Source organism: Laetiporus sulphureus (genome assembly GCF_001632365.1).
Source record: "Laetiporus sulphureus 93-53 unplaced genomic scaffold LAESUscaffold_2, whole genome shotgun sequence".
Taxonomy (NCBI): domain Eukaryota; kingdom Fungi; phylum Basidiomycota; class Agaricomycetes; order Polyporales; family Laetiporaceae; genus Laetiporus; species Laetiporus sulphureus.
This window is the reverse complement of record NW_024468511.1, coordinates 1,505,176-1,530,266: the sequence shown is the minus strand read 5'-3', so window position 1 is coordinate 1,530,266 and position 25,091 is coordinate 1,505,176. Positions and strand designations below refer to the sequence as shown.

The 25,091-nt window shown below is 50.8% G+C and overlaps 7 protein-coding genes across 7 annotated transcripts; 3 read left to right on the top strand and 4 right to left on the bottom strand.

Annotated features, from left to right (window-relative positions):
* Window positions 1-5,682: 5,682 nt before the first annotated feature.
* On the bottom strand, window positions 5,683-7,830 carry LAESUDRAFT_691554 (NADH-ubiquinone oxidoreductase). Its single transcript, XM_040906097.1, has 7 exons — window positions 7,765-7,830; window positions 7,556-7,710; window positions 7,341-7,504; window positions 6,601-7,281; window positions 6,437-6,545; window positions 6,251-6,381; window positions 5,683-6,188 (listed from the first exon to the last, which is right to left on the bottom strand). Exons 1-7 carry the CDS (start codon window positions 7,787-7,789, stop codon window positions 5,948-5,950), a joined length of 1,506 nt encoding a protein of 501 aa, XP_040769927.1. The 5' UTR covers window positions 7,790-7,830; the 3' UTR covers window positions 5,683-5,947.
* Window positions 7,831-9,374: 1,544 nt separating this feature from the next.
* Window positions 9,375-10,811, top strand: LAESUDRAFT_691551 (glycoside hydrolase family 12 protein). The gene is made up of 9 exons (XM_040906096.1): window positions 9,375-9,631; window positions 9,684-9,791; window positions 9,843-9,880; window positions 9,934-10,013; window positions 10,061-10,123; window positions 10,179-10,235; window positions 10,258-10,415; window positions 10,467-10,504; window positions 10,570-10,811. Exons 1-9 carry the CDS (start codon window positions 9,502-9,504, stop codon window positions 10,657-10,659), a joined length of 762 nt encoding a protein of 253 aa, XP_040769926.1. The 5' UTR covers window positions 9,375-9,501; the 3' UTR covers window positions 10,660-10,811.
* Window positions 10,812-11,848: 1,037 nt separating this feature from the next.
* Window positions 11,849-14,352, bottom strand: LAESUDRAFT_691549 (cytochrome P450). Its single transcript, XM_040906095.1, has 14 exons — window positions 14,161-14,352; window positions 13,990-14,091; window positions 13,843-13,934; window positions 13,748-13,791; window positions 13,594-13,691; window positions 13,368-13,540; window positions 13,066-13,316; window positions 12,950-13,016; window positions 12,699-12,893; window positions 12,613-12,642; window positions 12,323-12,556; window positions 12,233-12,265; window positions 12,149-12,177; window positions 11,849-12,094 (listed from the first exon to the last, which is right to left on the bottom strand). The coding sequence occupies exons 2-14, from the start codon at window positions 14,005-14,007 to the stop codon at window positions 11,934-11,936; spliced, it is 1,425 nt and encodes a 474-aa protein (XP_040769925.1). The 5' UTR covers window positions 14,008-14,091; window positions 14,161-14,352; the 3' UTR covers window positions 11,849-11,933.
* A 1,267-nt stretch (window positions 14,353-15,619) lies between these two features.
* LAESUDRAFT_720231 (cytochrome P450) lies at window positions 15,620-18,018 on the bottom strand (the record flags this gene model as incomplete). Its single annotated transcript, XM_040907779.1, has 14 exons — window positions 15,620-15,827; window positions 15,875-15,903; window positions 15,963-15,995; window positions 16,050-16,283; window positions 16,353-16,382; window positions 16,439-16,633; window positions 16,692-16,758; window positions 16,806-17,056; window positions 17,111-17,283; window positions 17,339-17,436; window positions 17,492-17,535; window positions 17,587-17,678; window positions 17,737-17,834; window positions 17,895-18,018. The coding sequence occupies 14 exons, from the start codon at window positions 18,016-18,018 to the stop codon at window positions 15,667-15,669; spliced, it is 1,629 nt and encodes a 542-aa protein (XP_040769924.1). The 3' UTR covers window positions 15,620-15,666.
* Window positions 18,019-19,228: 1,210 nt separating this feature from the next.
* Window positions 19,229-20,598, top strand: LAESUDRAFT_640802 (uncharacterized protein; the record flags this gene model as incomplete). Its single annotated transcript, XM_040903622.1, has 7 exons — window positions 19,229-19,391; window positions 19,440-19,549; window positions 19,606-19,747; window positions 19,803-20,071; window positions 20,121-20,291; window positions 20,340-20,393; window positions 20,446-20,598. The coding sequence occupies 7 exons, from the start codon at window positions 19,229-19,231 to the stop codon at window positions 20,596-20,598; spliced, it is 1,062 nt and encodes a 353-aa protein (XP_040769923.1).
* Window positions 20,599-21,148: 550 nt separating this feature from the next.
* LAESUDRAFT_691537 (uncharacterized protein) lies at window positions 21,149-24,305 on the bottom strand (the record flags this gene model as incomplete). Its single annotated transcript, XM_040906094.1, has 3 exons — window positions 21,149-21,309; window positions 21,359-21,391; window positions 24,095-24,305. The coding sequence occupies 3 exons, from the start codon at window positions 24,303-24,305 to the stop codon at window positions 21,149-21,151; spliced, it is 405 nt and encodes a 134-aa protein (XP_040769922.1).
* A 212-nt stretch (window positions 24,306-24,517) lies between these two features.
* On the top strand, window positions 24,518-25,080 carry LAESUDRAFT_691535 (uncharacterized protein). The gene is made up of 3 exons (XM_040906093.1): window positions 24,518-24,794; window positions 24,845-24,932; window positions 24,999-25,080. Exons 1-2 carry the CDS (start codon window positions 24,542-24,544, stop codon window positions 24,922-24,924), a joined length of 333 nt encoding a protein of 110 aa, XP_040769921.1. The 5' UTR covers window positions 24,518-24,541; the 3' UTR covers window positions 24,925-24,932; window positions 24,999-25,080.
* The last annotated feature ends 11 nt before the right edge of the window (window positions 25,081-25,091 follow it).

The following is a 25,091-nucleotide window of genomic DNA, read 5'->3' as shown; positions in this document are numbered from 1 at the left end:
TGGCAATATGTTCACATGTAGAAAGGACAGGACCCCAGTAGGTACACCTTAGTTAGAGTGACCAGGGTCCACCCCTACATGTATATAAGCCCATGAGGATCTAAGGGAAGACCTTAGATTCATTATTCTATTGCATGCGGCCTAACAAGCCAATTCACCCCCTAGTTGTGAGCATAAGGCTAAGGGCCCTTTGAGCCCCTTTTTCAGACTGCATACCACTGCGTGCGTCCTTAGCCTAGCCCTTGTGGCAGGCTTTTTATGTGGGATCATTTGTGCAGGTCACAAAAGCAGACTTGCCCTTAATTGGGTTAAGTGCTTTGGTGCTTTGTGACACCTGAACAAAGAACTTTATATTACCTCCAGCACCTGCTTGAGCGCCTTTTTTCCTTCGCGACCTGCCATGGTGGTGGTTGCCCCCTTGTTGGGGTGGCCTCCTCAGCATTATGTCCATTGAGCAGACAGTGTCGTCGTCATCGTCAGCGCCACTGCCGTTGTCGTTAGCCTCGTCAGCGTGGGCGTCGTAGTCTTCTAGCATAGCATTGAAATAAAATATGATTCGGCTTACTTGAGTGCAAAAACAATGAGTCCCCATTGTCCTCATCATCCCCGTCTTTCTCGTAGCCCTGGCTCATCGACCATTGCAGTTAAAAGAACGTTGCGGAACATTGTCCATCCGATGCCGTCCACCGTCGCATGCATTATCTGCTCGCGTTTTTCCAACTCGTTCTACACCGTGCATTTGTTTTTGATCTGGCACATGTACATGTGTCCGTGCAGCAGGTACGTATTCTTTCTCTTAGTGATCCGTCTAATGAAGTCGCCCATCTTTCTCGATGCAGCCCGGCTTTCCATCGCTTCAGTGGTGAACACCGACGATGTCTATTGTCTCCCTGCTCGTGTGTCTCCAGGTGTTCGGAGCAGCAAGCTTTCTGCAGGTAAGTCAGCCTCTTTTGTCCCGAGATCGACATTAATTGTCTAATCTCGTCTAGTATCGTTCTCCCTTATTTCAATCGCATCACTCTTGACAGCGATCGCCGATGATGCGTAGTGCTCCCGGTCCATTGCATCTCCGGCCGCTTAACTAATTATCGAACTCCGTCTGTATTGTTCTCCTGGATTTCTATCGCATCGCTCTAGATGGTGAACACCGGCAATGCATAGTGCTCCTCATCCATTGTTTCCCCGCTTGAGTGCCTCCGGCTGGTTCAGAGCAGTGAGCTCGTCATCGCTACGCTTTCTGGCTGACACTTATTGTCCAAATGGTTCATTATCATTCTTCTGTCCGCTGCTGAGCTCTGCAGCCCGGCTTTTCATCGCTCTGGATAGCGAACGCCAACGATGCACAACGTGCTCGTCCATTGTCTCTCTGCTTGTCGCGTATGTTTTCTGTGCAGGTGAGTCAAGATCCATTGTTCTGAGGTCAACAACTAATTATTCCGTCTAGTATCATTCTCCCGGATTTCCATCGCTCCAGATCGCTCACACCGAGAACGCGTAACGCTCTTCATCCATTGTATTCTCGCTTCCTCTCTGGCTGCTCAGAGTAGCGGGCTTTCCGTCATGTACACTTTCCATGCAAGTAAGTACTAGTCGTCCACTATTGTCCCAAGCTCGATGCTAATTGTTCGTATGTCCTGTGCAGGTTTGGCTGTCTTTCTCTATTCGGGCTACAAGTTTGCCGCCTCTTTGTTTGCCTGGACTGGTCTCACAATCATGGTGGTGGACTCATCCGCGTTCGAGATATAAAGTCTTGGCTCGTGTCAGTCCAGGGTCTATCTTAACCATTTGTCCCTGTCAATCACTTGCAATCATGGGTCTTGTGCTTAGCATTCTCTTCTACTACGTGGCAAGGACACGCAGAGCCATTCATTGCCGTGATACTGTCCTCGCGAAGGAAATTGTACGTTCATGGCTATGTTTTCAGAAGTGTGGTGTGTTCATTTGCTCTTAGCAGCTTGCTTCCGCAACAGCATCGGCCCAGCTTCATGATGGGTTGACAGGCAAGGAGTTTATTCCAGCTGTAGGTACCCATTGACTTTTGTTATCTGATCCTTTCTCATTGTTCTTTCCCATCACCACGTAAAGTCATCTTCAGCTGCAATAAGCGAAGCAGATCAAGACGCACTTTGCCTCATCCACGAGGAGCTTACAGTCATAAGTGCTGTTCTGTTTGTCCGGGCTTTTTCGCTTATTTCGGTTACCGTCCTAGATTTTTGCTACACCCAGTAGAGATGCTTTCTTCCATGTCCCCAACGAACTGGTCCTCACGATTGCTGAGTTACTGCCAGACAGCGACCTTGTGTGTCTGACCACCCTGTCCCGTCGTATGCACTTTATCACCGTTCCCATTTACCTTCGTCGACACGGCTTACACATTTCTGGAGCTGACAAAGTCATTGTCCTACTCAGAGATGATGCCATCACGACTCTTTCTTTCTGGCGGCATTCGCTGCTATTCCAGTGCCCCCGGATACTGTGTATCGGTATCAACACCCCTTCCGAATACATGTGACTGGGTCATTTCTTCGCATCCCTGGGGACTGATTCACCATTGCGGAATGTGAAACTCTTCCTCAACTCACTTCCAGGACAGCAGCTGGTGGAGGTACTGAATACGTTGTGTCACAGTTGTGTTTCGAGTATCACGCTCTGGCACAGGAGTAGCATCATTTGCCGCCCTGTCTTACCATCCAAGCATGTGCCCTGCTCGCCCGACTTTTCATTCTCGACCTTGGAAACATTTCAGCCTCAGGCGGCTGCACTGTTCGATTCTTCTTTGTCTCAATGGACATTGAAGATGATCAATTCCACCTCATTAGCCGAGTTGACTTTAGTCACACCAGGTCTCGCTTCCCCTCCCTGGTCCCTTATTTTGGAGTGACTCATGATCCTTACCCTCCGCATCCTACGAATCGAGGGTGAACTTACTCACGTTGCCCTCGATCGTTTCTTGCAGCGCCATCGCAGACTAGAGGAACTTCATATAGGGTGTCATTCAGATTACGGCTGTGTAGCCCGTCGACGAACCCCCCCTTCAGATTTATCTCATCTGCGGGTTCTCGCAGTGCTGACCATGTACCTTCTCCACATACTAGGCGACGAGCGCACGAGCGCCACCACTCTGGAGAGATTGATGATTCTTCCTAGTCTCCACTGTGAGAAGGCTGCCGAATTCGTTTGCAGCCTCTCCAAGGTGCTCACACTTGTCTCTGAGCTTGACGAGCTATACTGGCTCAATTGCACGTTTCCTCCTTTTATGGCAGCAGGCATTGACGAAACACCGAACGATATGATCGGACTTCTGGTATCGGATGTTCTACTTCCTAACGTGAAGTACGTTGTGTCGGAACAAGCATCGAGGGAGAATAAGCGGGATTCCTTCAGTGCGTTGCTCTTAGTAAGTCAGCCATCATGGATTGGCATAGTCCGATAGCTAAAAGGTTGCAAAATAGAGTCATTTACCCAGCTGGTTGCGGCAATTTCCCATTCTATCGAACTTGCAGCTGTGGAAGGATGCTGTTGTTGACTGCACAGACAACATGGCGCGTCTTTGCACTACCTGTACATGTGCCACTTTACCTGACGTCTGGATGTATTCCGGTGATAGGGAACTGAGCTGGGAGTCCACCTCAGCGGTGGTCTCACACGGCAGGTTACTTTGTTCTGTGTCGAATTGAATCCGTTATATCCTGTTCACTTATCTCACGAGCTCGGAAAGGGGACCGCGAGGCGGTAATTGCACATGTGTATATGTTAAATTTATTGCTCAAGATCTGAAATCTACCATCGTTAAATATTGTATATAGTTCCGCCAATTTAAGGAGCGGGCGTATTTCAAATATGCGAAGATTGGTTTGCAGCTGTCACTTTCCTTGTGCTCTTTCTGAACTATGTGAGGGCGTATTGCACGACGGCGTATGAGATTCATTATTATAAACTGAGCAAAGTGTCGTCTATTCAGAATTTACCGCTGATCGTATTGTGTGATGCAATAGTCACGCCCAGATTCCATATATGTCTATGGAAACGTGACGAGTGTAAATGTAAATATCAATTTTTAAATACCAGATCGAATTTTAAATGCCTATTATGCGTTAAAAAAACGGCTTCATGTCTGGGGTGAGTGCACTCGCTTCGCGTACGGCTTGACTATTAAGACGCGGGTTCGATCATCTTCCTTGGTCAATTGTTTACGCTATGGAACGAGGAGGTCTACTCGTTCTGTAGCGGTTTGCGGCGCGATGGATCGCTGTTTTGTCCATATGCGTGTGCCAAGAGTCAAAGTTCGTCCAATGATCGACCCGTCGTACAGTCTTACTTGATTTGCGAGTGACTTTATTATAAGTCGGAGATGGACGTCCTTCTTATAACGGGCGAATATCACGCGAGTACTCGCAGCTCAGGAAGTGAAGATAGTGCAAACGAAACACGATGCAATGTGCACTGAACACTCATCGTTGAGTAGTACCAACCGTTACGGCTATATGTGCTCTCTAGCGCACAGGCGGCACAGCCTCCGGCACCGAGGGTGAGGAGACATTGAGCTTCCCTTCGCGCAAATGAAGACGCCATATGTTTGGCTCTTGGACCATTCCGTCGGCGGACAACGGCGCAGAGCAAGGCTTTGAATGGCTTTGAGAGTCCCGCGCGGGAGTCTCGGCGAAAACGTGATGTAATTGTAATCCCCGTAAATATACGTGATCTTCGTTCTTGCATTGGCAAGGCTCAATTAGATTCGCGCAACACAACGGCGAGCCACCATACTCGCTTCTACAAACTCGTGCGGGGATGTCTCGTTGATCACAAAAGATGCATAGGTAGGGAAAGACAAGGCATTTTGTGGCTGAGTGGTAAACAAAAGCCGAGCAACCCGTGTAACGTCGGCGACTTGTTCACGGCTGCAAGGCCAATAGCGCAAATTCCGATGGGTCGCAGAAAAAAGAAACAGTGACATACGCTTTCACGCCATCGAGAAGCAATGCAAAAGCCACCGTATAGGCGGGGATTTCAGTGTCCAAATTCTTCGGGGGCGAGACCGGCAGCGGAGACCACACCCGCAGGCAATCCCTACACAAACACAAAGAACCTGATGAATGAGGACGCCTCATGCAGACCAGCAGACGTTCAGAAATCTTCCGCTGCAGTGAACGTGCGTCCGCATCTTGTGTACAATATCAAACCTGCTGCTTCTCCTGATCGCGGAATGCTCATGGACTGCTCTATATTCAGACAACGGGGTGCTTACTATTCGTTGCTCTGGATTGAAGCTGTCCAGACGAGACATCATCGCATAAAATTCAGGTTACGAAAGAACGTCGCGAATGGCATGCCGAGTCTGGAGCTTGAGTATAAAGGCTGCGATTAAGCTTCGAGGGTCCGTTCGAGTTCGAAGTCCTTTCAGACGGTCAATGATGATAGGCTAACTCACATAATGCCGAGTATTTCTCAGTAGAGGCGTCCTGGAAGCGATGAGAATAACGAGCGTGTGAAATGAGACACACCCCGAAGATGGGCATCCGTACTGGGCGGTGCTGTCGACTCATGCCTTTCTTCTGCATCGCGCCAACCTGTGTGGGCGAACAATGGCATCTATCCTGCACGGAGCGCCTGTGGCTACTCGTTGTGCCAACGATGGATCCGTCGTGACATAAACAACGGATGCTTCATCCGCGCATCCAATATGTCCAGTACAGCTCCCTGGACTGGGTCAACGCCGCCGCCTGTAGGGTGACTCAGCAGGATCTTGCGGCAGCATGCAAACCAACGCGTACATCAGCACAACAGGATTAGATGCGCACATGAATGAATGTTCACGTTTGATTAAAAAAATGGTTGAAAAAGTATGCATCCTCCGCCACATTTACAGCATCCAGGACACACGTGCCAGTCAGCACCTATCAAACCTTACTCCATCCCACCACGTTCCTCACAATCTCGGAGCAGACACTCACGATCCTGGCGCGGCCACCTCAGGCAACTCTGGCAAGTTGGCGCCCAGGTTATCCGGAAGCGCGAGCGACGGGTCGGTTTGGCTTTTGAGCCTACCGCCGAACAGAACCGGCCCATGCTCTCCACGGAATGCAGCAATGCGCTTCTCAACCTCCGGGCGGAAGTGACGCATGAGGCCCTGGATCGGCCAGGCCGCGGCATCACCAAGGGCACAAATCGTGCGGCCTTCGACTTGTTTGCTATGCGTGCGCCGGCGCTGTCAGAACGCCGTCGAAACTTGCGGAAAAGATAATCGACTCACGTGAGCTCGAGAAGCATGTCAATCTCGCGCTGGTGACCGCGCCCCTCGACAAATCGATCCATCATGTTCATCATCCAGGTGGTGCCCTCTCTGCAAGGTGTGCACTGTCCGCACGATTCATGCTTGTAGAACTAATAATAAGAATCCCATGAGTAAGTTGCCATCGATCGGAGGCAAAGCACGTACGTGAGAGAAACGTGCAATGGCCTTGACAATATCGGTGCTCTTGTCCATGACGATGACGGCGCCCGTACCAAGACCGGACTGGGCATCCTTTAAGGAGTCATAATCCATCCTGCAGTAGCAAGGTCAATAGCTAATTCCGGAGAATGGAAGTGTACTGCACTAACAAAACTTCCTCGCACTTCTTGATGGGCAGCACAGGCACGGAGCTACCGCCAGGAATGATGCCCAACAAGTTGTCCCACCCACCGCGCACCCCTCCGCAATGCTTCTCAACGAGCTCCTTCAGTGGAATGCTCATCTCCTCCTCCACCACACAAGGGTTGTTCACGTGCCCGCTGATGCAGAACAATTTCGTGCCCTGGTTGCGCTCCCGTCCAAACGACGCGAACCAGGCCGCCCCACGCCTACAGATGGTCGGCGCGACAGCAACTGTCTCGACATTTGCCACGGTAGTCGGGCAACCGAAGAGTCCAACATCAGCAGGGAACGGCGGCTTGAGGCGAGGCTTTCCCTGCTTTCCCTCGAGACTCTCGATCAACGCCGTCTCCTCTCCGCAAATGTACGCGCCCGCGCCACGGTGGAGGTAGACATCAAATGAGTATCCACTGCCGCACGCATCCTTGCCGAGAAGCCCCGCAGCGTATGCTTCCGAGATTGCTTGCTGAACGTGTGACGCTTCCTGGAAGAACTCTCCACGGATATAGATGTATGCGGACGTCGCGTTCATGGCGCGGCCCGCTACGAGACATCCCTCAACCAACTTGTGAGGGTCACCTCGCAGAATCTCACGGTCCTTGCAAGTTCCCGGCTCTCCTTCGTCCGCGTTAACGACGAGATAGCGCGGTCTAAAGGGAATAAGAAAAAAATAAGAAACTACAACGCGGAACAGGGGATATCAACGGACCTCGGGTCCTTCTCCCATCCCGGCTTGTTCATAAAACTCCACTTCAACCCACTTGGGAAACCCGCACCTCCACGACCCCTAAGACCAGAGTGCTTGATGGTGTCAATGATCCACGAATCGCCCTTGAGAATGATATCTTTTGTTCTATGCCAGTCACCACGGGACTAAGAGCAGTCATTAGACCAGGCAAACCATGAACACTGCTACATACTCACCTGGGCACCCTGAAGCCCATGGTCATGTCTGCTGTATGCATTTGTGAATATGCGATCTTGGTCCTTCAGTCCGCCATAATGCCGGATTGGGGGGTCCTGCACTGTCGCAAACGACCGTCGCAGTTTGAGCTTGACCTGCAAGGGCCGCGCAACCTCTGGCGCATAACCTATCGTTAGGTGAAGCACGCAAGGCAGACATAGGGACGTACGAGTCGACGATGATGCCCTCAACATCGTCGCGAATGATGATCAAAGGGTATGTTGCGATTGGCCGCTGCTAGTAGCGGATCGGGACGTGCCGGGGTCCCTCCTGGGTATGCCACTCCCGTCACGTGACTGACGCTTTATCTCTGGAGTCTGTGGCTGACTCGGAGCGGTGCTCAGAGACGCTTGGATCATGAGACTCTGCGATTGTGTCAGTCCAAGTGCGTGATTGTCGCAACCGATGTCCGTCAGTTTCTCATCATACAGGCGACGCTGAAAGCTCTCCGTAGACACTCTTTCGATGGGCAAGGAGAGAGGCTGAGGATTAAGCCGACTTCAGATATTGCACTCTATTCCTCGCGCAACTCGTTCCGTGATGTATCTGATTACTGACCGTTAAGTGTGGTTTCAGTAAGCGAATCATTGCATTGCACCCTCGTTTCATGGGAGTCTTCCACAGTGTGTCCGCTAACTGTCGCCGAAGAATCTCAGGGCTCACGGTATCCACTACTATTCACGCATCTGCATCATCATTGGAATCCTGTTTCCCATTTATATCGCTCCAGCAGGAGGCTATTAGCAAAGTGCGTTATGTCTTGAGATCAGCTCAACTGCTCCATATATTACAGATTGCACTGTTTGCATGTCTATGAGGGCTGAGAAGCAGCCAGCCTGCTGTCGGCCTCATTCGACATTGGAAATCGATGAAGGGCTCTGGACATGTTTTAATGGTTGTTCATTGACCCCGCGACCCTCGTTGAGTCAGCTCCTCGGCATGCGGTCAGCAGATGCATATTCGCCGTCGGATCATCTGGAAGATGAAATGTAGTGAGGTCGTATGAGGATGACCTGTCGATTCTTTCGATTTTGCCGTATACAGAGAATGTGCTCGAGAACAAGTCAAGTGTATCAAGCTAGCTCACTTTTATCCACAGTTCATTCCGGAGGGACAATCATACCTTCGTTATAACCAGAGACTGTAGGCTGTGAAAGGTCAGTTGGTCACTGCATTTCTCAGATTCCGTCGGCTCTGTATTGGAACATTCGAGACTCTGGAGCTTCGCTGTGTTCGCACTGCACGCTGGAAGTTTTCATTCGGTACATAATGTCGGTGCGTGTGGTTTGTCGGCAGGCGGTGCAAGAGGAAGCTCACGTTCATGTCATAAGGCCGCATGAAGTCACCAGATATCGCACGTTGGCATCACCTGCGGTTATGCACGTTCGATGTTACCTCATCTCGGTGTATGGACCATGCAATATTCCTTGGTGCCGAGGGAAAAGCTTCGCGAATACAGGATATCCGCATCCCGTTAGCATTTGGCGACGCACGCGCCTCAAGGCTGGTCTCGATTCATGATGGATAGTGTATTCATTACGACAGATGCCCTCGGAAATTCTTCGGGTTTCCTGACCGCGAGCCGAAATACAGGACGGAAGGCTAATTGAATACAATACAATCGGCCGGCCCCATTCCCTTGACGATCGAACTTCTCGACGATGGAAATTCCGTGCCTGATTCGTTTCGTCCGAGCCATTGATCTTCGTGTATGATGACACGGTGCGTGACCCAGGCTTAATTTTGTGCCGTGGGTTCTTGCATCTTTTGTCGTTGCTGGCGATGTTGTGCTCTTCCCACCGTTCATTTTCGTAGTGATCAAAGTGCAACGTGTGCCTAGGTATAAAAGAGACGACGTCTGTGTGGTCACTTCAGCGCAAGCCCAGTGCCCTTCGCACCATCCAAGATGAAACTTGCAGTCTCCTTCGTTTTCGCTGCTCTCGTAGCCTGCGCTTCCGCACAGACGACGCTCACCGGACAGTACACTTGTGACACGTCCGGCGACTACCAGCTCTGCCAGGACCAGTGGGGCTCCGGTTGGCCTTTCGTCGCTAGCTTGCAAATGAGTGCTTACGATGCACTTCGCAGCTAACGGTGTCGGTTCCCAGAATTCCACGCTCGTCAGCACCAGCGGTGACAGCATTACTTGGTCGACCACCTATACCTGGGCGGACAACGAGAACGACGTCAAGGCCTGTAGGGAAATTACATTGACTCATTCTCGTGCTTGCTGAAGCCTTTGCCTAGTCGCGAATGTCTACCAGACGGCAGCTCAGGGCATGACTGTTTGTGATGCGCTGTTGCCAAGTTGTAGACCGGGCCTGATGTGTTGCTCTAGCTGGCGGAGATCACCTCCGCGCCCACGACCTACGACTGGGAATACCAGTCCTCGTCCTCGGGCCTGCGTGCCGATGTTTCGTATGTCCGTCCATATGTGATGTGAATCTTGCTGATTATAGCAACAGATACGATATATGGACGGGAACTGCCGCCGGAGATCCGGCATCGAGCACGTCTAACTATGAGATGTAGGTCGTTTTGCACCCCATGAGAGCGAGTTATTCACTTCACAACAAATCACAGCATGATCTGGCTTTCAGGAGAGGGAGGGCAAGTCGGCGCGATCTGTCACTTTTGCTGGTACTCACAGTCCGACTATCAGCATTCAACCCGTCGGTTCGGTGGCAACGTCCGGCATATCGCTTGCAGGATATACTTGGGACCTGTGGTCTGGCCCGAACTCGGGTTGGACGACGCTTTCCTTCGTCAGCGCTGACGGTAACATCAACAGTTTCAGCGCAGACTTGTTGGAGTTCTTCGGTACGCGCCGACGCCGGTTGTACAATGATTTTCTCACAGGATCCTTTGCAGACTACCTCATCGAGAACGAAAGCGTCTCTGACACTCAGGTACGTGAAGATTGTTGGCATATCCATCGGTCTTGTCATCGAATACTAATAATGTCTCTTATCAGGTTCTGCAAGCCATCCAGTCTGGCACTGAGGCATTCACCGGAACTGCTACGCTCTATGTCAGCAGCTACAGCGTCTCTATCAGCACGTAAGGTGCTTCGTAACTAGTGAACGTCAAACTCGGCGTGTTTCCGATTATATGCATAGTTGGGATGCGGCTGTTGTCGAAGCTCTTGTATATCTCTGCCAATTTGTAAATATCAGTGTCTGTATGTCGAATGTGAAAGTATCTAGCTTGCAACGGCATCGTCTTGGCACGAAGATAAGAACGTACAAGGTCCAACATAGTATGCAGTCCCTTTTATTTTAACAGACACTGGCCTCCTGCCACCTGTACTAGCTGGCATGATCATGATACATGCATCGCCGTCACTATAGTATAGCCTCGTTAAATATGTTACCACTTTATCACACCGGCCACCCGCTTAGGAGTTCCGTCTTGCGTATGATATATCAATGCCCCGCCCTCTACCAGCTGTCAGCATACATAGTTGAGCTTGATATACCATGGCGTGAGCCGCCCTCGAGCTGTGTTACATCACGCCGGCCGGGCGAAGACGAATTCCGTCTCGCAATTGCAGTGAGGTGGGAGCCAGCTCGGACACTAAGGATAATCCTCCACAAGACAAGGCCCACAACGCATACTGACTGATAGAATCGTCGCAAAAATGATACGTATGAGAAGCGTCCGCGGAAAGAATGCCGCATCAGCGACATGTTGATCACAACTGTATAGTTGTGCAACAGGCGAAATTACTCTGTGGAGAGTTGAGGCAGACTCAATTGGCCTCTTCGATCACAAAGCCGAAGAGTATCATGGACATATTCGATAGAAGGCAATGCATCCTGAGCTAAGTCTGACGTCGTAATGATCTGTGTTAGTTGAGCGAGCCATGGGCAGATAAAGGAAGTGTTGGAATCTGGGCACGGAGCGCAGATGCGAGAGGCCCCGGTGCGACCTGCGCCACCGGCGTGCCAGTGGGAGAGTAGTAGCGCGCGTGTATATAATAGGGCGCGGCTACAATGGGACGGGCCATCGGTTTGGCCCCGTGGAGCCATCTTCTAGAGAGCGGGCGACTCCCGAACTCCTGGTCGCGCAGCGGGCTGGCTGGGAAACTCAACAGGAAGTCATTGTTACAGCAGCAAGGACCGAGGAAAGACATAGCATCTGCATATGCGAGAGAAAATATATTGCGATGCATTCAATCAGTCATTGCGATTGGAGAATCAGCATCTCGAATTAGGCATAAGTACATGAACACAAAACACACACTGCGATCTCGTACAACTGCTTTGCAAAAGATGAGTAAGCAAGGGGAGAGGTGTCTGCGTTGAGCACTTATCTACTCTTAAACGTTGCTAGGGGCTACGCTGCCATGTCATTGAATAAGCGGACCCTCAACGGCAGAGATGGCTTGTTACTCTGTTTCCCAACGGTCGGATAGGAGACGCCTGACACATTCCATTCGATCGGCTTCTCCGTCAATTCAAATGTGAAGATGGAAAGCAAAACCGCCAATACAACCTCTGTAGGAGAGCATATATTAATAGCACAAAAACCAGGAAGTAATCAGCACGCACTCATCTCCATCTCGGAAAATTTGAAGCCGCTGTTCGGAAACTCATGTCAACATGCATTCCATAGGAGAAAGGCAAAATACGCACATGCATGCTCGTTTTCCCCCCATGAATGTCATCCTACGTATCATCGAGTCAATGGGAGACTGACACAGGAGTTGAGTTTGCTCGACGCACAGGTTAGAATAAGCGCCAGGTATACCAGCTTCGATGACGCCCTTGGGCAGAGTAGAGAGCCAACGCTCGGGCTTCCACTCAAACGAGTCCTCGCCCCACAAAGCCTTATTGGCATTGCAACCAAGCACACTAATAATCAAATCCGTGCCCTTCGGGATGGCAACCTCGCTCATGGTATTTCCATCGTTTCCAACGATCGGCTCTGACAGAGGAAGAACGACGCCCTGGACTGGCCTGCAGACCGAGTCAAATGAGATACAGAATTCTATACTTTCAGCCTTTCGACTCACGCTCGCGCAACAAAAGTAGCAGGCGGATAGCTGGACATAATCAGCTGCTTAACATCGTATTATTAACACGACTGCACGGCACTTACAGGCGCAACGTCTCTCGGCATACTGCATCCAGTAACGGCAAGCGGTTCAAATCGTCATATGGAATCCCTTCAGCAGCACCGGACTTCAGAAGTTCTTCGCGAAGCTTATCCTGAACATGAGGATGCTTTGCCAGCGATTGCAGGGTGCGGGAAAGAGCATTTGAAGTCGTGTCCATGCCGGCTATCGTAAACGTCCTACCGTGTGGTATTGTGAACGGAGCACGGGAATCAGGGCCAGAAACAGGACTCACGACATTTGCGCGATCAGCTGCGATTGCGGCAGCTTGTCATTTTCCGCTGCCGTCATATTAGCTTTCACTGTAACCGACTTCAGAGTGTACCGCATGTGAAGTATGACAAGACCGACTGAGAATGCTCATGATGTCTTTCCCCTCTCCAACTTGATGTATCGTTGCCTCGTCGCCTTGTTGAATTGCAGCTTGCTTTGCATGGTAAATTTCTTTGGACATCCGGTCCATTGTGTCGATGACGACCTTGAGGCCTCGAACATTTGGATTTGGGAAAATCTCCGTCACCCATGCGCGGAAGCATGGTGGGCCAATGTGCACAAAGTACGGCAAAAGGCGCAGCCATGCCGATATCCCTTGTAAATGAGTACTAACCGAGCTTATCAGCTTCAAACGGTTGAGCATTCTGCTTACGACATACCTGAAGGACTTCAACGCATATCCGTAGTCATCCTGAACATCCGCAACCAATGGGTCGAAGGAATATCCAAAACCACCTTGTCCAATCAGCTCAAGACCCACGCGTCCCATCCAGTTCAGTATGTCGACTTCCTTCGCACCGTTGACTACTTCAGATTTGATGGCATTGCGCAGCTGTCGCTTTATTACCATCGATTACTAGATCTTTCCGGCGTCTCGAGGCGTACCTTATGTACTATCTCGTAAAATAGCGGCAACATGCTCCGAATGTGTGAGACGGAGAATGCGGGGTTCAGCATCCTCCTTTGTCTCTTGTGCAACTCGCCTGAACCCAGGAAAGTTGTACACTTAATGGCTCTTGAGAACACCGCGGATACTCACCTAGGGTGCTCAGCAGTCCGGGCCCCAATAGCAAGCTGTTCAACCTGAAGGTAAACGTTAGAGCAGACGAGTCCAGCTAATCCAACCATGCTCACACGATAGTCTGGTTCGACTCTGGGTAGATCTGTTCATCCTTGAGCAGGATGTGGTGCAATGCCTTTGGATCTGCAACATACAACATCCGCTCCTGAAACAATTATCGCAATTAAGCAAAAAATCCAAAGAGTGAGCAGAATACCTACGCAGTCCCATAATACCATGCAACTTCACAATTGAGCCGTAGGCAGTTGCGACATGTCTTCGAAAGTCCATACCATGGCGAGAGAAGAACTGCTCCAGGTTACCTATCAGGATGTCATATGTCCAGCGCAGCACTGTCACTGAGCATATGATAGCCTGGAAGCTATGCTCACCTCGAAACCATGACTGCCTAGGAGGACCAGGGATATTGTCCAATACGAGCTTGGAGCTCCAAGACTTTAATAACACCAGCGCCGCCGCCGCCGCCAGCAGAAGTTGAGCTACGATCTGGTAAAACATGCGCGAAGGGCAGATACAGCAGAACACCAGTAGGTGTGGCGGAGACTCAGAAGTACACACGACCGTCGCAGGGGGGTCTTATATGCCTTCTGTGCCGGGCCACAACACGTACGTGCGCATTAATAGACGGCCCGATCCTGAGAGACGATTACAGGTCGCTTTGTTGAGCTTGTGGACACGGCTTCCATTTGGGATCTTCGTGGTAATTGACGATATCAGAAGCCAGTAATTTCCATTCGCGTGTGACGTACTGGTCGTTCTAGTGACCTCGAGCAAACACATTCTTAACCCACTGCTGATACCCGGACTGTCTTGGTGGAGTGAGGTATTGCTTTTGATCTTCGACTTTGATTCTAAAACGCCCACACGGAAACGCGAATGGTCTTGTGCCATTGGTTCTACTGCCAGATGGGAAGCAGTGACTGTTTATGTCCACGCTCATTCATTGGCCTGCACGTAAATCGAGCTTACCGCTGAACTGGATATTGCATGAATCAGACCCGAGTACGTCTGAAGCAATGTGGGCGATAGAGTGCTCACAATGATTAATGACTAATGCAACAAAGTTCGTCTTCAGATGGGACTTCCACAAGTTCAAGCGGCAATCTGTAGTCATAGGAACCCAAAGGTCTGATGGTTATGCACCTGCAGGCAGCGTCGAGCACTTCTTCCGCATCCCAGTCACATCGATTTAAAGAACACGACGGTGGATATATCCGGCAGAGCATTGAAAAAGTACGCCCAACGAGTGAGGTCGGAAGAAAATATGGTAAGCTGACCTGCATTATTGTCGTACCTACGGGATGAAGCCGATCAAAGATAAGTAGCATCGTACTAGTCTTTTTTCAAATTGCTCAATCCGGGCATTCTTCCAGCGCTTCTCATTCAACAGCACGGCTGAGGCCTCTGACCCTGATACGAGCAAATAAACACAAATTGTGGGCTCATTAGCGCAAGAACAGAGGCGTTTGTCCAGTAAGGCCCGTTAAAGCATTGTTTAAGCTATATGAACGTGTTTGATGGTGCGCTCTTCGCATACCCGGGTTAGCAATACCCAAGGCTTCTCCTTGCCCGCTCTATGACCATTTCCGCTACTAGTGCTTATCAAGCAAAGTGAGCATCCGATAGGCAGCAGAAGCACCAGAAGATACGAGAATATTCCTAGATCCTGACGCTTTCCAGTCGGCCCATTTGGATACAAAACATTTGATTGTCATCAAAACCTGGGGGTATTTATGAAAGTGTTCTCGCTATAAGAAACAATACCATGTTTACAGGGCTGGAACGGTTGTCCGATTCGCTACGACGCGCCGTCATGATGGGTCTCCATGAGATCCAATGCATCCGCCTAGATACTTGAAGGTACACACGCCGAGCACCTACGCTGTGACACCCTTGTAAAAGCGTATCTTCAAAGGCAAAGATGGCGTGTTACTCTCTTTCCCTACAGTCGGATAGTAGACGCCAGAAACGTTCCATTCAATAGGCTTTCCGGTCGACTCGAACACGAATGTCGAAAGCAAGACCGACAGTAGAACCTCTGTATACGTTAGCATCACGAGAATCAGAAAACCGTAGAATACGTACTCATTTCCATTTCTGAGAACTTGAAGCCGCTGCGCGAGGGGAGCAGGATTAAAACCAGCTCGAAAATAAGAAAGGGATACAGCCGTACATGCAAGCCCGTTTTCCTCCCATGAACGTCATCCTACAAAACCCATGTCAATAAAACGTCCACATATCAAAGGCTCATCCGGCGTACAGGTGCGAGTATGCGCCAGGTATACCAGCATCAGCGACACCTTTGGGTGGGCCCGAGAGCCAACGTTGTGGTTTCCACTCGAGGGAATCTTCCCCCCACATAACCTTGTTGGCATTTGAGCCTAGCACACCGATGATGATCTCTGTGCCCTTCGGAATGGGTATCTCGCTCATGGTCTTGCCGTCCTTCCCGACCATGGGTTCCGACAGAGGAAGTATGACGTCTTGGTTGGGCCTGTAATAGGAGCGGCGATAATCTTCAGTATTCCTGCAGACGATGTAGGTGACAGCTGTCGCGACTTACACACGTGAGAGAATGGTGGCGGGCGGATAGCTGGCCAATAACCCATTTACAATACGGGACAATGGTGCAAATGATTTGTGACTCACAGGCGCAAAGTCTCCCGGCATACGGCATCGAGAAGAGGTAGGCGGTTCAGATCATCGTATGAGATACCCTTAGCTGCATCAGCAGCCAATACCTCCTCACGGACCTTGTCTTGCACTTGAGGATTCTCTGCTAGCAGATGTAGCATACGAGACACAGTGTTGGACGTCGTATCCATGCCTGCCAATATGAACGTCCTATCACGCGTAACCTACCATCACGCAGGGAGCAGGCAGAGGCACGTTGAGGACTTACGACATCTGTGCAATGAGCTCCGATTCAGGCAATTTGTCGCTCTCGTCCGCAGTCATGTTTGCCCTCACTATGGAAAATTAGCAAGCAAGCTATCGAAGCAATGCAAAAACCAACTGAGAATGCTCATAATGTCTTTCCCTTCTCCGACTCGTTGTACGAGCACCTCGTCGCCTTGATGGAAAGCGGTTTGTTTCTCCTGGTAAATTTCTCTGGATCTCCTATCCATCGTGTCGACCAACTTCTTGAGGCCGCGGACGTCCGGATCCGGCAGTCTATCCAGAAGCCAAGCGCGGAGCCATGCCGGACCTAGATGAATCAGGTACGGGGCAATGCGTTGCCACACCTGTACAGCCTGCACATGCGTGCTAACCATAACAATAAGCTGCGGGTGGTATTAGCACGAAAGAATGGATACGCACTTGAATGACTTCAAAGCGTCGCCGTAATCGTCATTGGTGTCTGCCGTCAATGGATCGAAGGAGTAGCCAAGACCGCCCTGTCCGATCATCTCAAGCCCAGCGCGTGACATCCAATTGAGGACGTCAACTTCCTCCGCGCCAGCATCCACCCGGACCTGGATGGCATCTCGCAACTGTTTCGCTGTTGTGAAGGTGCCTATCATATATGCAGAGCATGCCGACCCGCACCTTGTATACAACTTGGTAGAAGAGAGGCAACATGCGGCGCATATGTGCAACAGAAAACACAGGGTTCAACATTTTCCTTTGCTTTCTGTGATGTTCGCCTGGTGCCTCCAGTATCGGAATTGGATTCCGCGACGGAAACCAATGACGACTCACCGAGAGTGCTCAATAGTCCCGGACCAAATATAAGGTTGTTCATCCTGAACGCAGGTATGAGACTATATTATGACGCCTAGCTCGTTGACACGCACACAATAAACGTGTCCGATTCCTGATATATCTGTTCATCCTTCATGATGACAGCGTGAAGAGCCTTCGGGTCCGAGACATACAGCATGGGTGCCTGATATGATCTGCTCCGTCATTTCCACAGAAAAACGAATGGACTACGATCTACTCACGCCCATAACACCGTGGAGCCTCACAACTGATCCGTAGGCGAATGCGACGTGCCGCTGGAAATCCGATGCATGGCGAGAGGCAAATTGCCGCACATTTCCTGCAATGCGACGTACGGTTATGATCCAAGACAGCGGGCTGATATGCGACCTGCTCTCACCGTGAAACCAGGACTGTCTCGGAGGGCCAGGGATATTGTCCAAGACATGGTGGGAGCGCCATATTTTCCACAGTAACAGCACGGCCGCGATGGCCACGAGCTGAACGACAAGCGAATGAGTCATGAATGGACAGCAGGTACGTCAAGACGATATGGAGTACGGGGCTGGCCAAGAGGCGTGATGGCGTTGGTGGAGCCTTTATGCAACCACAAGACTCCATTTTTGGCTTCTAAGCGACTAACGTACACTCACATTACGCCACGGCCCGAGCGTAGAAGCGTGCGACGGATCACGCTATGGAAGTCGAGTGAAAGATCGTATATTTCCATCAACGATGTACGACCGATAGTTGCTTCAATTTTCTCGTCTTGTACTAATATACTTCCTTTCCTGCCTCACATATGTGTCGCCTCCAATTTCTGTGTGCAATCTGATGAGTTTGAAGTTGAATACATCAGTTCAACGCCACAACGGAAGGGATAACAATCACAAGCGCGCTCCGGCAGGTCGCCGCCGCAATGCAGCTTCGAGGTTATCTATGGAGAATGAGCGTTGCTGATTTCACTGATTACAGGTGCTCACATGCGATGTCCAGCACAGTTCCGTGCTCGCTGATTGGCTCGTACGTAAATTGGGCTTACGTCAAAGCGGGTATACGGTGAGCAGTAATGACAGCAATTCCCATGATCGTAACTAGCATTGACTGAGATTCATCGGTTAAAAGACACTCACAAAGCGGCACTCTCCGCGATAGGGAGGGCAATGCACTAATGGGACTTCGGCGAAGTCGAAGCGACGGTTTGCAATCACCAGCGATGGGAAGGATCGACCCGCTGCGACGTTATGTGGGAGGTATACTCAACACGGTGCTTTTGTCTCCAAACCCGCTACATTCAATAGCGATCTTCGGTATACGTCAACATTGCCGAGAAGTATTGTGACTACGTGATGGTTGAGATTTGCGAGCCTGAGCGACCCGTGATCCGGAACTGACACAAACACCTGTACGAGAGAGGCATGGTCAGTATGTCGAACAGCGAATATTTTTGATTTCGAAAGTAATTCGGATGATTTTACGGGTACAGCCTGCCTATTCTATTTTAGGCAGGCGGAGGCTTCTGATTTTAACAAGTGCAAACAAACTCCCAGCACTGCCGCGTCTGTGGCACGCGTCTTTCATCCTGGGCCCGATCCTTCTCTCTCATTTACCAAAAATTATCACAGCATCATCAAAGGCCTTGCCAGATTGTCTGTCTACTGGCATCGGTGATCAAAGACCTTCGATTGTACATATAAAATTCAAGGCTGTGTTCCATATCTTTTCGTTCAGGATATGTCTACGCAAACTCAGACCGAAGGCCTTTGTCTCAAGTATCCTGACTCTATAAGCCCTCAGCCAAACATTACATATGAGACTGCCGTGCACATGCTTCTTCGTGCCGCTCAGCTGGCGACACACACCCCATTTGTCTGGGGTTACATCGACAAACCTTCAGGTGTGTACGTCACTCGGAGCTCGACGCTCAATCTCACCGTCAGTGCAGAAGGGCAGATATTTCTTGTGTTCATTACGCCACAGCTGCCCTTTCCTATTGACGGCGTACGCTACCAGGATAACGAGCAGAAAGCGGTGCTACAAGCCGGCGCAGGTCGGGTGAGAATTAGCAGGTCCGTTCAGGCCATCATTCTCTGACCGTAATGTCTGGGTAGGAACTGGAGGTTATGGAGATAAAGTTCGGCTTTGTTCCAGGACAAGACAACTCGGCGTGGCGCGTGAGACGGCGATACCGCATGAACAAGGGCGCTAACCCCGGGCTGGTCCTCATCCACTACACTCGCGGCCAGGCGATGCGTACGTGGTCTCACTTCATTCTTCATCTCGTGCTCTTGTATTGAAAGCGAGGCAGCAATCATGCCTAATCTTAATCAGCCCGTTCGTTCGTACCCGCTTAGACCGATCACCAATGAACCGGCGGTCTTCGTCGGAGGGGACAGGGTGGGACAGAAGGTACTCCCGAATGCACACCCATCCGTGAGCGACCGGCATCCACCTTCCATGATGGGCATGGGATTCGGAGCGGGCATCATAGGCAACCCACAGTCGCTGCTCGCCCAGCAGAATAGCAATATGGATGCGCTAGAGCGGAGGGCAAGGGAGCGTAGTGCAAGTATGAATGTAAGTCATTGCTCACTTGTCCTATGTGATGACTAACCTTCGTGTGCAGCGTCATGTGCAGAGTCAGCAACGGCTAGAAGAGGATGACTCTGCGGACGAATCTGACATGATCTCGACGAGGACACTTGCACTAACACGATACCGGCGGAATCACGAATTTATGAATGAGGTGTTTATGTTTGCTGCATTCGGTGAGAGCGCTTCCATCAGCTATTTCTGCGTATTGAAACTGATCGCGCTGAAATCAGGCCAGAGAAAGAAATTCGAGGCTCCTCCTCCGCCGTTCTCCATCTTTGATAAAACCGCACTGGATGAGAAAGCTGTGAGTGCTGCCTTTACTGGCTTGTTTATGGACTTCATAGATATCTCCATAGGCGAAGCTCGCCACAGAGGTTGAGGAGCTACAGGCGAAGGCGGCAGCGAGAAGAGAAGCCAGACTCGGTGCGGAAACGGTAGTGGGTGCAAGTGACGAGCTGGAAGACGTATCGATGGACTCTACAGAAGCAGCCGAGGAGTTGGCCACGTAGGTTGGCTGTATGTATGCTAAGTACTTTACTGCGCATCCTTTTGTTTGATCAATTGCAGCGTCGACGTTTGACGGGATGCCCGCTTGAAAACTGCTGACACGGTGGCCAGTTCTCGATCTTCCAGAAAGTTCTGACATGTCGAGTCCTGGTGCATTGCTCTCATCTTCAGAGGAGGAGGCGAGTGCTTCAATACATTGGTGTTCACTTGACTGGCGATGATCAAGTCTACCGCTGCGGTTCTCATTCTGCACGTTGTGCAGGGTAACTCTTCTTCCTGTGGGGGGTCTGACTCGAGCGGCAATCACAGGCGCGGAGTGGCACCTAGAACGACAGTCGATTCGTCTCATGCGAGGCGCTGGCTTCGATGATTTAACCGTTGGCTGCTTGACATATTGATGTGCATTAGCAGTTTATGGCGGCATTGCGGTAAGTGGCGCACTTAATCAAGAGACGCGAACAAAAGCAGATTTCACACTTATCTCAACCACACTTCAAGTTTTACGTTAAATGCCTGTACATTCAATAGATACAATACGATTATGGGCCGCTATCATCCGCGTGAGCCTATCGCCTTCGCTAGGCCCTCCACATCCACCTTCCCTGCGGCGACATTGATGTGCTGATCGGCAATCTTGGCGAGACCTTCATGCACAGCATCAGCTAAGCCTGGGAGGCCTTGAGCTCGAAGATACTCGTTGGCAAGGAATAAAGCTGTTGAACAAATCAGCATCACACATTCCACAGGCATAACGTATTATACCGGTCCGTTTGTTCCCATCTAAGAATGGATGTCCTATCCACATACATCAGCAAAAGTGTCAAAATCGCGCGAGGCCCTTGCAAGGCCTCGCATGGTCTGCCAGACCTCGCAAACCCTACAAGGCTTGTACCTCACTTGCCAGCCGCAGGTTTTCGACCTCGATTTGTTGCATGGCATTGCAAGGTTACAGCGAGGTTTGCGAGGTTACTGCGAGGCTTGCGAGAATGGCCAGGCTTGCAAAGCCTTATATTACAATTCTCAGGCTCACAAGGCCGTTGTTAATAGTATTTGTATATTACTGTTTACTAGTAGCAGGCAATACATGGTACAATAATAATACACGAGAGACACATCATCAAGTGCTGGACGAGCTCTGATGACCCCAAAGGCATGCGTCTATGAAGGGACGATGCAGAGCACACGCTGAAAGTGGGAGGAGAAACGCTCCGACGATCCCAAGGCACGCGCCTATAAACGGACGACACAGAACATATGCGTAAACGGGAGAAGAAACGCCTCGGCGATTCCGAGGGCACGCACCTCTGAGTAGATGACGCTGAACATACGCTGAGAAATGGGAGGAGAAATGCTCCGACAATCCCGAAGGTATGTGCCTGCAAACAGACAATGTGGAAGGTATGCCAGTGACGGGAGGAGAAATGCTCCTATGATCCCGAAAGTACGCGCCTGTGAACGGACGACATGGAAAAATGCTCCGATAGATAACGCGGGATGGATGTGCACTCCATGATATGAAAGGGATGGCCTGCTCCCAACGAACGAGTGAGAGAAAACGCTCTAACGGATGATATGAAGAGACGATCCGATGAACGAGGTAGAGAAACGCATCAATGGATGAAGTTTAAACAACAAGCAAAATGTTCTGATATTTTCCGTAGATGAAGGACTCACAACTTCGGCGACCTGGGCTGCCTCGTCTTTGCAGCAAGAGTTCTGCACGACAGAACTTTGCTGGGCGGGCTGACATTCTCAACGATGGGTCAAGAAGGGAATGATGTCGCAGAACAGTCCAGAAAGCAGCTGCATTGTATGGCATCAAGATACATTCACGAATGCATGCATGCCGGATGTCCGGTGAAGGCCCGGTGGACTCACAGAAAAACAACACCAGTGAGGGTTTCCTTTGGGCCGATGATGCACACCTCAATGGCTGGTGAGGTTCCAAAGGATGCACGAGTTTGGTGGCCAGCATTAATGAGCAGGCACCCGTCGACAAGGACGCATAAGGACGGTCAGCCACTGCGGATGACTGTATGCATGCATATATAATGTCGGTAGCCCGTCCATGCGCATATAAGACAGGACGGCTCGGAGAGCGTAAGCCGTTTGCTGTCGCGAAACGGCGTGTGGCGTTCGACGCCGAACGAGAGCATTCGTCACCAGCGTGGGTGCGGTCGTTGCCAGCGCGGGGGCATTCTTCGGACGTTGCGGTTGTAAGTAGGATATGGATTGGCGTCGAAGCGAGTTTGAGGGAGGTCGGTTGGATCTTCAAGCCAGGATCCCCAACTAATTCGGAAGAACGCTCGTGCCATGGAGAAAAAGCTCCTGCTCGACGAGCTCGACATGTGCTTGACTTCTTAAGTGGGTATATGCACGCTGGTAAGCACCCGCATGACCTTCAAGAAAGCCTCTCGCAAGGATTGAAAAACATGCCACGAATAAATCCCGTAAGCCGGGCTGCATTAGCAAGGTTCACGGTAGGGGTCTCAGCGGCATTCTCTGTCAACTCGGTGCCGGCAAGAAGTTCGTTGCCCTCATAGTTGAAGGAATACTCATCTTCCTAAACAGTCTCACCGCCAAGCGCATGCCCGTTCGCCCTGGATGCGTTGAGTGTAGCGCGCTCCTCATTTACGCATTCAATAGTTGCTGCTGGAGCGCAGCCTTGAGCGGACTTCCCTCCAGTGCCCTGCAGCCTTGTTCCTGGGTCGAGGTACTCTCAGGTATGGTATGGGTGTAATGAAATGAGTAACGATAAAAACACAGTGAAGAACAGCTCGAAACAAAGACTCTGCGAGGCAAGCGGGTAGTGAGATCATGGCGGGGAGAAGAGACACAGCGCGTATGTCAGATGAGCGCGTCTCTTCTTCGCCCGCCTGCTTAGTAAGCAAGCGTTCGGCCCGGCTCTCGTTCCTCTTCCTCGTCCTGGTCCTGAACTTCACGCTGACAATATCAACCTTAGAATGCTTCACAAATGCGGGTCTGGATTGGTACTTGCTGAGCTGCATGGCCAACAAGGCTATTCCTTGACCCCTCTGCCTGGCTGCTTTGTGAGAGGACAGATACAAATGTATATTGATCTATAGTAATTTATAACATCATTCGTGGACCTCCTGATCATTCCCCAACTCGTTAATCGCAAGCTTTGCTTGCCGGTAGAAGGGCCTCAGAGTGTATCAATAATTTCTAGCTCGGAGTCCCTCCGAGACCGATGGCCAACCCTACAAGAGCCTCGGCAGACATATATGACCCTTATAAGATAAAACAAGGCTCGCTCGGGTAGCGCAAGTGTTGCACAAGCCTGGCGATTTTTCGCCAGGCTTGTGGCCCTCTCGCAATGTCCGAACAAGCCTTGCAGTCCCCTTGCAAGTAACCCGCAAGGCTTGCGCGCGCTTATGAGGGTCGCCAGCGCTTGCGAGGGCCTCACGCGAAATCGACACTTTTGCTGATGTACGTTTGCGTGATCAAAGCATCATCAAAGAACGGTCAAATACGCACCTTTTATGATTCCGTAAGACAGCGTGGCTGCCAGATACGTGGCAGGTTGGTTAGGCTTGTAGATAGAGACGTCCAGCGGCCGTGAGAAGGCTGATTCCAGCTCGTTCGGCTTCACCACGCCTGACTTCGCCGGATGCACAATTTGAGCATTGATACGACAAGCGTACTCTGGTGTAAACAAACGAGCGAGACGGGCTGCGTGGGCTGACATGTCACTGATAGCAGTAGTCCTCAGGATCTATCGCAACGCAGAAAGATCTGAGCGCTGCTTCGGGCTCCGCCTCGTCTAATTCCTGAGTGAAGGGGGAAAGATCAATATTTCAATCCTACTAACGCACTTCGACCGTTCTCGCCGCCACCTCCGCCACACTCCAGCTGCAGCATTCAAACTCAGCGGCCTCAATGCTTCCCTTTCGCCGCCACCTCGGACGTTGCTGCTCTATCTTCATGTTTCCGCCTGGGTTACCGCGCATCGCATACTCCCGGTTAAATGCGACCGGGAGACGGCTTCTGTCCACCGGGGGTCCTAAGAACCGTCGAGAGTTCAAAGTGGTGCTCGACAACGAGACACTGTATGTCGAGCAGCCCCTCGCAGAGGCTCTCGGATGGAAGCCTGAAGAGGGACACAAAAGTGTGCCATTGACATTTAGCGGATGGTCGCCGCACTACTTTGCGATTGCACGGACTACCACCGATAGTGGTATGTGGCGGTCTTCACGGTGCATTTACGCCCTTTACTGTGTGGCGCAGACCTTTTGGCACGCGGAACGGTAGAAAGCAGCCATAATCTGCGCATTTTAGAGGTGCTTGAATATTTGAAGGATCGCTGATGATGACAGTAAGCTAGCCCAGATTGTTCTTATCGAAGCCGGGCCTCATCATGCTTCCGTCGTTTGTAATGCAGCGAATTTCTCCCCGGAGCATGTATAACGTTAGATGTCAGGACTGATATGATCTATAGAATAACAAGCAGCAATCTTGCGTGGATAATATTGGT